This window comes from Bidens hawaiensis, unplaced genomic scaffold, assembly GCF_021521415.1.
Source record: "Bidens hawaiensis isolate Kalapana, Puna unplaced genomic scaffold, B.hawaiensis_p1.1 tig00000001_1, whole genome shotgun sequence".
In the NCBI taxonomy this organism is placed as follows: Eukaryota; Viridiplantae; Streptophyta; class Magnoliopsida; order Asterales; family Asteraceae; genus Bidens; species Bidens hawaiensis.
The window spans coordinates 6273698-6289752 of NW_027491014.1; the positions used below are offsets into that span (position 1 = coordinate 6273698).

The window sequence follows — 16055 nt, forward strand, 5'->3', positions numbered from 1 at the left end:
CCACGTCCTCGACCCCGGTTCCCATAACTGCCTCTTTCTTGACGCCAAACATTATCGCCTTTTCGGTTATTATACGAGCCAGACATGCCAAACATTAGCATGTCGGGGAAGGCTAGTAAGAAACTTCTTGACGAGCTTCGTCTCATCAACCAGTAAGTAACCTCACTAAGTGATGCAGATCTTGTAGCAATACTAGACAACCTGTTGGAATATTCTTCTATAGTTTCTGACTCCTTCATTCTCATGTCGTCAAGTTCTTGACTTAGTGTTTGTAACCTAGCCTCCCTTACTCGATCGGCACCCATGTGACGAGTTTTAAGTGTCACCCACATCTCTTTGGCGATAGCCATATTCCCGACTTGCATAACCTGATTTTCGAGAATGGCTTGATATATGAGAGCTATAGCCAGACTATTATTTTTATCATCTTATGTTCTGGGATTGATCACATTCCAAATCCTGTGTACGTTGAAGATCGCCTTAATCTTCATGGACCACGCGGTATAGTTATACGAGTTCAACGTCGGGTTCTGAAGGGTTGGTGTCGCGCCTTCCTTCGAACCACTTGATGATGAGCTTGTTTCAACTATATAGAATTTGCCTCTTCGACTGTACTTCTGATTAGATGACTTCGGTGTTGGTGGCTTTGGATACCGAATGTGACTTTAAACCCTACTCACACTGCAGCTACTCTCTTAACCCAACTTCGGACGTCTCCTCTGTTGAATCTCCACAGCATCAGGTCTTGATCAGAACTAAGCTCTGATACCAATTCTGGTATTGAATTGATAATCAGAAAACGCAGCAAAGAAAAAATACAAAACGTATTGCCAACTTGCAAATATTATTAATCAGAAAATCTGCATCAAAAAGTTTACAGAGGAAAGTACTTATAAGAACTAGATATCTCCTAATTCTACTCAAACTCTAATACATTTATCTTTATCTAATATACTTAAATATATAAACAAACATGTTTATTTATTCCTTAATATTAGAACAATTATGATTAGAACTTGAACTCTCGGTTTGGCCCAACTCACCTAAACCGGTTCGATAATTCCCAACAAAGTTATCAAGGAATTACTAGGAAAAAAGAGACTCAACCCTTTTTGATCCTCTTAATGCAGAGATAATATAGTTTAAACTCATTAAACGGGTAAAAAAAACTACAAAAGTGGATGAAGACCTCCACCTTTTTTCTTTAGATGCATAAATATTTGCAGTTAAAGTGAGACATTAGTCACGTTCTTACCATTTTACAAGTTGATAATGTCTGGGCACCTAATGTGGTGCAAATTCAATCCACCCTATACAAGTAATATATTGCTTGTGCACCTTTTAGTCCAGTGTAAAGATAAGTTGTGTTATTTCTTTCTAATAAGTTTTAAACGTCATGTAATTAACACTACTTTGCTAAACACCGCTCATGTGTTTAGATCACCATCACATGTATAAAACAACTGAAAAAGAGACTCAACCCGGCCTTTGTAATTATCTTAATGCAAAGATGATATAGTTTAAATTCATTATGAGGGTAAACAACCTAATCCTTTTGTAAGTGAGCAGGAAAGTAAGACATTAGTCAAAATCTTACGTTAATAATATTTGAGCACCAAAAGTGGTGCGAATTAAAACCACCCTATTCTAGTAGTAAATTGCTTGTGCACCTCACCACCGAGGTCAAATGACATGTTAGGCGGTAGCCATTCACAAGCCCAAGAAACGATGCCCATGTTCGATACCTGATGACTTGCCCTACTTTTTGTCTAAATCGGTTGATTGAATGTCTAAGGTAAGGCCCTTTTTAGTCTGTGTAAAGATCAGTCTGTTTTATATTTTTATATCTTTCTAATAAGTTTGAAACGTCATGTAACGCCACTTTGCTAAGCACCTCACGTGTGTTTAAATCACCATCACATGTATAAAACAACTGAAAATAATTCTATGTATTATTTGTATGCAATTATGGCATGTATCAAACCCAAATATTAATACATTCATAATTTTCTTCCAAAACTTAAAACGTACAATTGTATTGTCTATGTCGGCATAAAGGGAGAAGTAGTTATCCTAAATGACATGACGGAAAGAAAAGAAAATTTTTGAAAACTTATTATATACAAATTAAAAGGTATAAAAATGGCCACTTTTTAAAAAGAAATAAAGTAAAATAAAAATAAGTTGGTGGGAAAATCCCGTGACGTGTAATATCGTATCCCTTATCTTTGGAATCGGTCTTCAACCTCTGCATGACTGTCATTCTTTCAAACCAATGAACAAATCTATGTTTGACTGTATTTGTCCGGTGTCAACTTTTAATTTTTACAGTACTTTTAAAAATATTATTTATATATGTTACAAGTGTTCATTTCTAAATGAGAAAGTATTAAATCTTTAGATATTATCTTCTATTTTACTAGATTTCGTTTTCTTTCTTTTTTTTCTTTTAGAGGCTATTTGGATCATCTTCATTTTATTCTTGAAAAGAAACCTATTATATGTGAAAAAACCAATTGACCCAACATGTGACCCTTTATTTTTGTCAGCGCCTCCCCCTATTTTTATATTTTCTTATCTAGAAATCTAAAATTAACGTATTTATTCCTTTTGCTTTTGATATATTTGGTCTCTTGCCCCGATGCTGTTACGAATCTACAAAAGAGTTCAGCGGGTCGTGCATAGTAACTCAACGACGCCGAAGAACAATAACTTTGTTTTCAGTAAGATCGGTTTTGTCATTTAAAAGAGGGTGGCGGGCAGCTTGTTGCCCACATACCCGCCTCTCGATTGTAAATTGATATTTTTTAGTTAAATGAAATATGGGGCTCCATTAGAAAATTAACACTCCCATTTTAAAATTTTATATTAAGATTATACTACTCTTAAAACAACTGTCTTTTACTTTAACTAAAGATGAAAATATTTTGAGCCATATTAAAAGAAAAAGATGATGCATGAATCATGATATTAAAAGAAAACTAGTGGGAGCATACTAGGAAGACCGACCTTAATTAATGAACGTTTATACATCGCTTTAGTGCTTGGGATGAAAAAATTATTTAATAACATCTTACTTATATAAGCATCATCTGCATGATATTGAAAGAAAAATATTGGAAGCATATCAGTAACGGATACGAGAACGTGGTCCGGTAATGAATACGAGACAGTAAGGGTATGATGATACGTTACAGATAATGTTCAAATTATGGATACCAAGTCATATTAAAGTTAAGAATGAATAACAAATGAATGTATATATAATGCTTGGTTATAATATGGATGTCAGCAAGTCATACTTAGTTGTATGCATGCAGGTTAATGTAGATAACTAAAGTGAGCTTGAGGGTATCAATGTCAAGATTTGGCCTCCAAGTTTGTGATAAAATGTACAATTATTTTGAATGCTATTTTCAGCTTCGTTATAACATTAGTTGGATAGAGAACCTTAGGTATTTAGACTTTTTCTGGCTAGTGTTCTATATAGATCAACCATTCAAAAGTAGATTTGTTTTAAGGTTTAATTAATGGGGGCAAGGACATGAGATCCAACACAGCTAGTGAGAAAAACTTTAAAATTAATTCATTACTGTCTATGATGGATTCAAGATCAAAACTTATTTCTAAACCCAATGTTCCAAACATCAAATAAACATCATTCCGCTTCAATAACCAGATAGATTTTATTGAAATAAAACATATTTCAAACATGACACAACAAAACTGGTTTGGTTTAAGTTAAAGAAACCTGATTTTGCTCACCTACATTAACCTTTCATCGGCGCCGTCTCCTCCGACAGTTTTTCTTATTTTCACTTTCTTTAGGATCCATGTTCGCATCACCACCGCTTTGACTCACCTTCGGGACCCACACTCCGCCATGAGACGGTTGACTGCCACCTGGCACCTTGGCAGGCCCAGGCGATCCATTTGGAGGCCCATTCTGAGATCCACCCGATTGATTATGGTTCTTCCCACTAGAAGAATTACCACCACTGTTGGATCCACCGCCCTGATGCGGTTGAGCACCACCTGGCACTTGAACAGGCCCGTTGAGCCCGACTAGAGGGTTTACAGGCCCATTCTGAGATACACCCGATTGATTATGGTTCTTCACACTAGAAGAATTACCACCACTGTTGGACAGTGATCCACCACCCTGATGCGGTTGAGCACCACCTGGCATTTGAACAGGCCCGTTGAGCCCGACTAGAGGGTTTGCAGGCCCATTCTTTGGTCCACGTTTCTTCTTGAGGTTTTTTCCACCAGATGAATTGCCTCCATTGTTGGAAGCACCACCCAGATCCTGTGTGCCAGCAGGCACCTTGGCGGGCCCACCAGGCCCAAATGGAGGATTTACAGGCCCGTTCTGAGATCCACCTGATGGATTATGTGTCTTTCCACTAGAAGAATTACCACCACTGCTGGATCCACCACCATGATGCAGTTGAGTGCCACTTGGTACTTGAAGAGGCCCGTTGGGCGCGGGTGGAGGGTTTACTGGCCCATTTTTTGGTCCACCTTTCTTCTTACGGTTCTTCCCACCAGATGAATTATTGCCTCCAGTGTTGGAAACACCACCCAGATCCTGAGTGCCAGCTGGCACTCTGGTGGGTCCGTGAGGCCCTTGTGGTTGGCTTACGGGCCCGTTCTGAGGTCCACCCGACTGCTTACAGTTTCTACGTGAGGCTTTGCCTCCACTTTGTCCATGTAGCGGTTGAGTGCCTCCTGTCAATTTGGTGGGCCCTTGTGACCCATTTGAAGAATTTACAGGCTCACGTATCCATTTACCATTTACCCGCCTAAGAGAAGTTCGCGCAGACTGTGGATCGGTTGTATCATGCGTTCCACGACCCGTATTGTTGGACCTGTGTTGAGAGTTCAGCCCATGTGGACTTATCAAGGGCACAGTATGGTATCCACCTGACGGATTATTATTGGCCCGTTGGGCTTGGAAACGTGGGAAAGCAACAGATGGGTTTGGCTTTGTTAAGCTGTTGAGCACGAGCTTACGGGACGCCTCACGTAACTGGTCCCCACAAATAGAGCCAGGTGGGTTCTTGTGCCTATTTTCCTTATTAATATTATAAGACAAATTCCTGAATCAAAAGTTTAAGTCAGATAAAGGTTAAAAATAAACAAGCCAAAATTGACAATTAAAACAAACCAACCCGAGCGTACCTTCTGTTTTCTAAGGGTTTGAACGTTTTACCCTCGTGCCATAAAGCAGGTGCGGGTTTCAAATCAGACAATGAAACAGTCTGCAAAACAAAAACGTTCAGATTCCAAAATTATTACAAAGATTTATAAATTAGGTTAGAATAATAATACAAGTATATTATTGTTTTACCTTATTTGGCAAATTAATTCCCGCTGGAGGACGAGCTATGTGTTGTTGAGGATCCGGAAGGTGGTATATTGCAGTACTGAAGGTTTAAACATCAGTCAATACCACATTGCACAAATATAAAAAATTTATATATAGTAATGAATACAATAGCTTACATGACTTGATTGTTGGTTATATCGTCCATTCCCGCAATCGGTGATCTAAAAGTTTTAGGACACGGGTCACCCGCAGGCGAAATATAGCCGTTCATTCCACCGCTGCAGATAACAAATTAAATTTTCACTAATTAAACAATGTATGTAACTAAACTGAAATTGGTCAATTGTGTATTTCAGATGTTTATTTTGAAAGTTATTACTAAAGGTCATTTGGCCCAAGTGTATCTGGGTGTGTAAATGTCGGAGATTCAAATCCCACGGTAGGCGAGTTAGGTAGATTTAAGAGTTGAGTATTACTACTTCAAATAAAAAAATGTCTACTTATGTGATACTGAAAATTAGATAAAAATAATTTATTTCAGCATGAAACTTTGACCAAAATTTCTTTGTTGATTGATAATTTGATTAGTACACACTTAAACTTAACTTTTCACTTACAAATTGCTTTGTCTGATCCGGTTCGGTTTTTTCATGTTAATAGTAAAACCAAAACATAACCAAAAAATCAGTTTTTTGAAAAGCATAAACCAAACCATCGGTTTTGTTACTGGGTGGGTTCGCTTAATTCCATTTTGTTATGAGTACAAACCTTGCATCAGGATTGATTGGTTCCTTAATTTCAGCCCAATCAATTGCCGACAGTTTGTTAGCACGTTCATATAAAGCAGCAATGTATGATGATAACTTATGTGATAACGCCACAAAAAGCATATTATTCGACCTACTATTTCTCCTCCTTTGTTCCTCCTTCAAAAACCAAAATTACACTTAAAATTAAAAAAAAAATAAAATCTTTAATTTTATAAGATGTAATAAAATCATTGATAATCACCATACCGTTAAAGTATGTTCAAGTTTTTCCACCTCAGCAAGAAGACGAGTTTCCTCAATAAACGGCAAAAGTGCAATACCCTAAAAACAATAATCATATTAAAAAGTAACTTATTATATAAGATGTATAAATACTATAAAAGGTAAAAAATAGTTTTAAAATAAAAGACTATATAAACAATGAGACAAACCTGCCAATCAAACCGCTTCCCATTCATGTCAATTTCAAAATCTGAGAACCAAAAAACGAACGTGCATATACAAATGCGGAACATTAATATCTTTATTATATTTTATACACGAGAAATATATTTACCTGTTGGGTAAAAATCGATAATAGGTGAGTTTGGATCGGTCATCAGTTTTCTGTATTGCTCAGGAAGCGCGTGCGCACTGCAAAACTAACTCCTCGATTAATATAAAAATAAAATCTCTATAAATAACGATAACAAGATATAAAGAGAACATAGCACAACCTTGCAGCAGGGAAAACCCCTAATAACTGATCGAATGGTTTAAATGGTGAACCGAGTTCAAAGCTTATGTTTAATTTACTAAGATCTTTGAGATCAGAAGCAAATGGAGCATAGTGGTACGGATAAAACCTGGAAAATATAAATGAAACTTTTAAATATATGACTGAATAACTAAATATTTAAAACAAAAGAAGGGGGGAGGTACCATGTCCAGGAACAAACGCCTTGATAGTAATAATGCATCACCCAACATAGGCCTTCTGTGTATTTTAGAACCTATAACGAATTGTATTAGATATTTCATTATATTTGTTAAATTATTAATGTTTTTATTGCTATGATTGATGTTGGTAGAGATATCAAAGGTGCTGAACGAGTCGCATTCGTGGGTTAGCGGGTAGAATACAAGAAATAAGAAATGCCAAAAAAAGAAATTCGAGTTGACAGGAACACGACCCGTAGTCAAAAAAAAATTGGCTTTTTAATACTGATTACAACAACAAAAAATACAAAGCATACAAGAAACAATTACAATTAACTATAAGAAATTCATGTCAATTTCCCTTTTACAAAATTTTCATAAATTTACCTAATAATTTTTAATTTATAGCATAAAAACATAATTTATAAAATAAATAATAGTAGCCGTCAACGCGCCAAGTCAACCCAAACCTAACACGTTTAAGTGAATTGCTTTTTTAATATTATTTACAATAAAAAATAACAATGAATGTAAGAAAGCTACGATTAATAATAAAAAATAAATAAATAAAAAATTGACGTCAACTTCTCTTTTAAATTTTAGTTTTTGGCATAAATTACCTAATTGTTGTAAGTTATAACATATAAACATAACTTTATAAAACAATAATAAACCGGCCAACCTGCTATGTCAAACCCAACCGTTTTAGCCAAGATGTTTGTGGGTCCGACCCAAAACTGACCCAACACACAAATTTCATGTTGTGTTGGGTCTCTCTTGTTTTCATGTCGTGTCGTAAATATTGAAACAGTTATTGATACACAAAGTTGAAACGTTTAAAAAACTTACAACATCTCTCCTTATCGCTTCAAGCTCCTCTGGTGTTTTGGCTGAAAACTTCTCTTCATAATACCGTTCCTTCCACCCAGGGGACCCCAGTTTAATCTGCCCACAAAATATAATATTTAATAAAACATATTGCATTCATTCAAAAAAAACTATAACAGTTCATTTAAGCCGACATTGACCACTACTTATACAACACAATTAAAATTATTAAATAGATGATCATAATCAAAGTATAACCTTATCTTCCTCTTGCTCATCAGAGTTAAAAACATCAGACTTATCACGAAGAACAGTCTTCAACTTTAACATTAATTCTTCTTTGTTCTCGAGTGCCTAAATACAAACAACATATTAAACATTTAATATTTCACGTTAACATATGACGAGTTTTGAAGTGCTCAACAAGCAAATGAGTAGAAATAAAAAAAATATACACCGGTATTCAAATGAAAGCAACTTTTGAAATCGTTTAAGTCAAAATACTTTGAATGTTATTGTTATTGTAATACCAATGTTTTTGTGATCATATGAAACATTTAATGTAGAAACAATCTCCAAAGCCTTATGGGTACGCAGGTTAATTTAGGTTATGCTCTTTAACGAATACAAACTAACTTATAACTGTTAGTTAAAATAACACCAGGTCTAAATTCAAACAAAAAGGTACTCAAAATAAAAAAAAATAAAAATCTTCAAAACCTTTTTATTGCAAATATTAGATTAATTGTAATAAATCTAGAGTTGTAAAAAGAGCGGAGCCAAACCAAGGTGATCTCAAGCTCGGCTCGTTTTTCATCCATACCAAGCTGGCCTGGCTCATTTACTTAATGAGCTAAAGTGTTGAGATCAAGCTCGGCTCATCAAAAGCTCAAGCCAACCCGTTTACTTTTAAAATTTTAAAATATTTTTTACACCCTGAGTTATAATTTTTGGGTTATAATTATAATAAATCAGAATTTGGACTTTACTTTTAAAGAGCAAAACTAGAAACCGAGCCACTCAACTCAGCTCGTAAACACACCAAGATGTCACCCACCCCGCCCGCTTTCCCCTCAAATTCTACATTCCAAAATAGCTCAAACAAAATAAATAAAAAAAAATACATACTTCGTTTTCGATACTACTTTCTGCTTCCACAACAGCAGCTCCAGAATCCAACCGTGCAACTTTTGTAGCCCGAGTACTGCCTTGTAGATCATCAGATTGCAGCTGCCTTTTGCTCTTAATATCAAGTACAGATAAATCTTCAGTAGCATGTGTAATTTGGTACTCGTTTTTCTTAGGTGTTTGTTGGAATGGTGAAGAGGTGTGGTTTGTTGCAAGGCGGGACCCATGAAACCCACGAACGGGAACCAGGGACTCGGGTTCGACCGGTGGTGCACCATCGTATCCTCCTCTTCTGGCTTGAGCTCTATCTTGTCTGTCGGCTCTGGCCCTCCCAGCTTGTCTCTGAAAAGAACATTGGCCAATTGTTTAATGAAGAAAATTATTAGCAAAGTGATTAGGTTCGCTTTAAGGTGACCTATAACATGCTTTTGGTTGACCTGTTTAACCCGTTTAATTAACCATGTCGACCCGCCAACCTTGTTTAACCCATCAATCCACTAACCCGTTTATGACCCGGTTAGCCAATTTTTTTACAACCCTCTTAACGTGTTTACAACTTGATTATTACCCACCAACCGGTCAACCTGTTTGACACGTTTAGATAAATGGGTTAATCGAATCGTGCTCCGGTTACACGATTTTAAGTGAGTGCGGGTACAGGTTGATGTTTTTTAACATGAAGAAAAATATCGGTGGCGTTCGGGTTGAACAATTCAACCCATCAACCTGACACGATTCACACAACTTTAGGTAGGCCCATTTTGGTAACTAATTAACTATGGTAACTAACTATTAAGGCATAAAGCAATATAGAAAAAGTTGTAGGCATTAGAAATACAATATTAAAGACTTTCAACCTGTTTAATTTTAAAGTTTTAACTATTTTTTTATTTGACCTGTTGGAAGACAGAAACAGCTCAGATTGACTCATTTATGGTCAAAATTGCCAGATTTGGTTTATACCAGATTCGATTGAGCTCTTTTCTGGAAGATGCTGTCCTCATATGATCCAATCGCCTGAATAAAATGCTCTACTTTGCTAAGATCTGGCTGTGATAACGAAAACAGTGTCAAAGTCAAGGTCAAAGCAACCAAAGGTTAATTCAAAAGCCAAAGTTTGATCAAATCACCTTGCTTGCATTAGTCAAATACCCCCCCATAGCCCTAAACTCTTTCTTGTATACTGCAAACAGTAAATTAATCGCACCCTGAAAAGGCACATGTTAATAACTTAATAAAATACAAAATTTCATAAGTACACGTGTGAATAAACGCATGATGAAACATACCTCACGAATTTCTAAAGTAGGCATGTGTGGTAGAAAATCATTTCCAACAAAAAAACATATAAAAACAAAATCATCAACAATTCGCTCAAAATCAATATCGTGTCCAGGAATCTTCATCTCATATTCCAGGTACTCTCTAAGAGTCCATATGTTGAGGAACTGCAAAACCATATCCCAATTTCTCAATATTATTATTTTTTAAACTATGTGATTCCCGTTTAAATTACGAATAGCATTATTGTTAAGGGTGTGCATGGGTCAGTTTGGGCTCAATCCAAACCAAATACTCAGTTTTTGGTTTTTAAAAACCCGTCAGTTTTGAGTTTTTCGGTTTTCACATCGAGTTTGGCTCAGTTTTGAAAAATAGGCCCAAAATAATGAAGTTAAAGTTGAACTTTTGAACCAAAAAGTTGGCCCAAAATAATGAATTTGGACTTGAAACTTGGAGCCTAATTTCTTCTGTTAACTAAGAACTAAATGATTGTTAAACATTTGAACCTAAAACTTCTGAGCCCCGTTAATTATCTTTTTAAAATTACTTAACATTCATAAATTAAAGATACAATCCATTAATTCAATGCAAAGTAGTTTTTTCAGTTTTCAAGGGTTCAGTTCGGTTATATAAGTCTCCGATTTTACGGTTCAGTCCAGTTTTTTTTTGGTAAATGCAAAACTGAACCAAACTTTTGTTATCATTTCAGTTTATAAAAAAACATACAACCAAACCGTCAGTTATGAGCTGAATTCTGCTTTTTCGGTTTCAGTTATGTCAGTTATTTTAGTTTTATACACAACCCTAATTATTATATAACTTGCGTACCTGATATGCTGGCTTCTTAGGACCCGCATCACCGCTTGCATCATCAAATTCTCCTGCCTTTCGTTTTACCTTTCCTTCACACTTCGCTGCGATATGACCCACTTGACCACAAAGAAAACATTTATCTTTTTGTCCTGGAAAAGATATAACCTTAAACATAAAACAAAAAGCATGTGTTAGATGTTGCGATTTTCATGGGATAAGCCAACTGTTGTAAGAGTTTCTGTAACTAACAAAAAGTTGAACAACACTTACTTCTCTAAGTATTGAAAAATGAACCTCATGAGTAGCCAACGCTAACATTATCAAATCTGCATCCTGTAATTTGACAACAATAACAATTTTCCTTAACTTGAAACTGAAAAAAAAACTAATAAGAACAGCTGGCTTGTACAACTTAAAGGTGGAAATTTTGGCCCATTTACAAAGGAGGGTTCGCATAGAGGATTGCATCAGTCTGTTTTGAACTCCCACACGATTTCAGTTTTTTGGTTTTCACAATGGGGTTGCTTTTCCTTTGGTTTTTTTAATTTGACGTTTGGACTTGAAATTTTGAACAAAGAAATGGTACAGCCTAAATGTTTTTTGTTAACTACCACAAAAACTGATTATTACACATTTGGGCCTAAATTCTTTAAGCTAACACCATTCATTAACTTTTTTATAAATTGTTAAGCATTCAAAAATAAATTTATAATACAAAAATTCAATTATAAAAGTCTGTTTTATGGTTCTAAATACTTGCAAAACCAAACCAAAAACTTGGTGTTTGATATATATAGAACCAAACTGTCGGTTTTGGGTTAGGCTCTGTTATTTCAGTTCGCTTGTGTCGATTGGTTTGGTTACAGGTTAGTTATTTCTGTTTCATGCACACCCCAGGAATTGGATCACAACTTATTCCTATTCCATAACAGGCTAAAAGACTATAATTAATACATAAAGTTATAACAAAGGGTCCAAAACTCTACCAAAGCAACTTTAATTCAAAATCATAGATTCTTATTGATATAATATAAGTTATATAGCATCTGTAATCAAATGAATAGATTAATTAAGTATAATGAATTAAAAACTTGAACGAAAAGATGACTATACCAAACCATATAAGCAATGGCGAGTGTTAGGATCAAAATTAGGCCGATTTCGTTGAAGCCGAATGTACGACATAATTTTATGTTCTCCTTCACCAGGAACATTTGCATCAGAAAGCATAACCTTCATACAAATCACAAAACTTTTTTTTTAAAAAAAGCAACATTTATAAACATCCATAATAAACGGGAACCTTGAATAAGCAACGCTACCTTTATTGATTTCCACCCGGGATCACTATTTAATCTTTTGTGAATATAATATTGTAAAGCTGTTGATAAAACATCCATGAATTCGGTTCCAGGAGTAATGACATTAGAATCAAAAGTTTGTGATTCTTGCTTTGGTGGAAGCTTTCTGCCTTCTTTCTCAAACTCTTCCCGCAGCTTTTGTTCTTCAGCAGCCTAAAAAACATATTTCATAAACTTTTATTAGTCCAACCCGCTTTTGTAAAGAAGAATTCATTTTGGTTATGTTTCATATGAAACGAGTCAAATAAATAAAATACGTACAAAAAAGAAAAATGTTGAAGAATGTAGTAATCTCGCAAAGAATACTTGAATGTTCACAGCTAATAAGTCATTTATTTACTAAAACTAGATCTTATTTAGTAATAGCTTTTGCAATTATACAATTTATTACTATTTAATAAATTGATGAAACCAATTATTAATTAATTTATATACTTTTAAACGAAATAATTGTATATAACATGCTCGTTTAGACTCACAAGCCAACTCAAGCTTGATAAGTGAAACCAGGGCCAAAGCCCAGACTCATTTATTAAACAAGCTCATTTTTAAGCTCGGCCTGATTCAAGCTTTTAGCAAGCCGATCTCAAGTAGCTCACGAGTGGCTTGGCTCGTATACACCCTTAGTAATTTCCGACGCCCATTTTGACCCCACTAATCAAGAACATAAGAAAGGTACATACCGCCTCGGCTGCTGATTTAGCTGCTCTAAAACGCCTAGAGCGCTGTTGATTCATTTTTGCTCTCGGGGCAACACCATCTAAATAAAACATATTGAGAAAGTAAGCAAACAAACAAGTAAAATCCCACCCTCAGAAAATAATCAAAATACCAATAGCCATGAAGAGCAGCTTTCGTGGTCGAACCATGACAAAAAGGCGGTCTATATAGTCAAACATGCATTGAAACACCTCATCAAAAGAGGTTGGACAAGGCTGTATTATTATTATTAACATCAACATTAGCAACAGGAATAATAATAATATTATTATTATTAATCAGCAAATAACAAATATATTGTTACCCTATCTTCAGGATGGAAGCACGGGTGAATAATCCCGTTCATATCAAGATACAAATTATCATACTCGATGCCGTTAGGGTTAGCTTTACTCGTATCAACGGGGATCTTAACGCCGTTGATCTCCACGGCTTCTTCTTCAACGACGTCCACCACCACCATCGGATACTTCTCCGCCAACCACCGGTAAAACGACGGAACGCCCATCGCTAATTAACTAAACCCTAATAATATGCAAATGTTATCTATTTTGTGAAACAACGGAAAGAGAAGAAAGAGGAAGAATATTATTATTATGCGAAGAAAGGATAAATATATGCACAGGTTATTACTTGTTAGGGCAGAGGGATTTGAATCTTTAGGACGAATTTACCCTTGATTAAGAATTGCGATGGTACCGGACCTATCTTACCCGGTTCCCGAAGAATTACCCGGTTCCTGACAACAATCGGTTTAAAAATTTACCCTTGATTAAGAATTGCGATGGTACCGGACCTATCTTACCCGGTTCCCGAAGAATTACCCGGTTCCTGACAACAATCGGTTTAAAAAATAAGGTTAATCGATTCCGGGTACAAAAAATATACGGTTTGTGCACGTCTAATTGTGCTCGGCTCGTGTAACTTACAGTCTTACACGGAGCTCGGGCTTGAGTTAGGCTCATTTCGATCTTTATTTCTAAAGCTTGAGTTTGTCTCGTGAGTAGTTTTTAAAACTTGGGTTCAAGTCAGAAAGGCTCACGGGCTAGCTCGATAAGTGAAACTTGAGCTTGTTTATTAAACGAGCTTGAGTAGTTCATAAGTGGATCGGCTCGTTTGTACCCCTACTTTTATTAAATAATCGAATCAAAAACGAAATAAACGAAAATCGATTCGAAATAATCAACCTAAACTAAGAACTATCTGTGGGGTTTTGCAATTATATTTGGAGTCATTGGGCACCAAATGCCTTCGTAAGTAAATCTACAACTTAGGACTTGGTATTAGTAATGACCGGTTGTATTCTCTAGATTGGGCTCGCTCTCCTACCAAAGTAGACTAATTTAATATGTTGTGTATGTTCATGAAATGCAAGGTTTTTAGAAATATGACTTGCAACTTGATTATCACAAAGAAAAAAAATGTGTTGGGCTTTCTTGAACAACATGAAGCTCCTTCGGTAATTATCTCATCCATAGTACTTTAGCCGGTGATCAAGATACCACTTGTGTAAGGCCCCGGTCCTGGTGCCCTAATTTCGCGTTGGATTTACTCGTAAACACGGTTCTAAATATCAGATTTAATTAAAACCTTCACGGAATAACAATAAAGGTTAATCATTCATTACAAACATTCATAACTTGTCTTTTAAAACATAACATGAAACGTAGTATCAAAACATCATGACAAATCTTCAGATGTTAGCCTCTCCGATCCTGCCATGTGTCTCCCTCAAGCCAGTTGTCTCAGTCGATTAACATGCGTGCATACTAAAAGTTAGCTACGTTGAGTGAGTTCTAGTAATACAGGTAACATACAATACATCCATATACTTACTTATATACGTATCCGAAGATGCATATAACATACTTAGCTCTTAACCTTTCTTCATACTTTCATACTTTAATTCTTTCTTTCATACATTCATATATACTTACATTCATCCTATAACCTTCGCGGATATTATTAGGGTCTGTTCCCTATATTCGCAGATATTATTAGGGTCTGTTCCCTCTGTTTGCAGATATTATTAGGGTATGTTCCCTTCATTCGCAGATATTATTAGGGTATGTTCCCTACCTTCACTCTACCATACTTTCATACTATCATTCATACAATTTCGTACATACCCTGCTTTATCATTCATACATACACAATTATATATATTCTCCTTGGCGATACGTGCAATATCTGAAGATCGTTCATGTACCGACATGCTTTCATTTATATTCACATTATAATATCTATCACATATATCATCCATGCATACACTTACCACTCAAGGTAAGTGTATTAATTAATCACATTGAGTATGCAAACAGCCCCGAAAACATAACAAGGAAATGGGACCAGACACTCACCTGAACTCGGTTACGTCACCGTTAATTGTTATTCCTTTCTTTAGCCGTTCGCGACTAACTATATAACAATTACATTTATCAATTAACTATCACTACCCATATCGTGTATCTAGTTTAATTATAACCTTCAATGAACGGGGGTCCGGGGGCAGCGCCCCTGGCAGCGGGGTTCTAGAGGCGGTAGCCCCTAGCAGGGTCCAAGGTAGGGGTGAGCACATTTCGGGTAACCCGTGAAAAAACCCGAAACCCGACCCGGAAAAGCCCGAAACCCGACCCATATATATGTCTTTCGGGTGCCCATCGGTCCTTGGTTTCAAAGAATTTCGGTTTCGGGTCAGGTCTCGGTCTTTACCCGAGTAAACCCGACATTTTCAAAACCAACCCGAATGGTCTCTTGTGTATCCATCATCCATGCAACTGCTTGCTTTTGTACGCATTATCATCTTCATCATACTCTACATACATGAAGATCACTGTCTTCAACATTCTCTTCATATCTTTAAAGAACTGTGAAGGTGAGAGAAAAGAAGGAGAGGGAGTGAAG

The 16055-nt window shown here is 36.0% G+C and overlaps 1 protein-coding gene across 1 annotated transcript; it reads right to left on the reverse strand.

Annotated features, from left to right (window-relative positions):
• Positions 1 to 3700: 3700 nt before the first annotated feature.
• Positions 3701 to 13687, reverse strand: LOC143600738 (5'-3' exoribonuclease 3-like). The gene is made up of 23 exons (XM_077078568.1): positions 13456 to 13687; positions 13264 to 13366; positions 13115 to 13191; positions 12393 to 12584; positions 12184 to 12303; positions 11341 to 11403; positions 11086 to 11235; positions 10266 to 10424; positions 10107 to 10184; positions 9940 to 10026; positions 8977 to 9318; positions 8107 to 8202; positions 7870 to 7965; positions 7024 to 7094; positions 6819 to 6947; positions 6659 to 6735; positions 6534 to 6574; positions 6349 to 6423; positions 6101 to 6258; positions 5509 to 5610; positions 5354 to 5429; positions 5185 to 5264; positions 3701 to 5102 (listed from the first exon to the last, which is right to left on the reverse strand). The coding sequence occupies exons 1-23, from the start codon at positions 13657 to 13659 to the stop codon at positions 3779 to 3781; spliced, it is 3900 nt and encodes a 1299-aa protein (XP_076934683.1). The 5' UTR covers positions 13660 to 13687; the 3' UTR covers positions 3701 to 3778.
• Between the last annotated feature and the right edge of the window lie 2368 nt (positions 13688 to 16055).

What these genes read in the sequence shown, in the direction of transcription:
- LOC143600738 (XM_077078568.1), bottom strand. Translation starts at nt 13,659, where the DNA reads ATGGGCGTTCCGTCGTTTTACCGGTGGTTGGCGGAGAAGTATCCGATG. An exon ending in ATTTTTCAATACTTAGAGAA is followed by an intron (nt 11,236 to 11,340) that starts GTAAGTGTTGTT and finishes TTTATGTTTAAG; the next exon opens with GTTATATCTTTTCCAGGACA. An exon ending in AAAGTAGTATCGAAAACGAA is followed by an intron (nt 8,203 to 8,976) that starts GTATGTATTTTT and finishes GTTTGTATTTAG; the next exon opens with GCACTCGAGAACAAAGAAGA.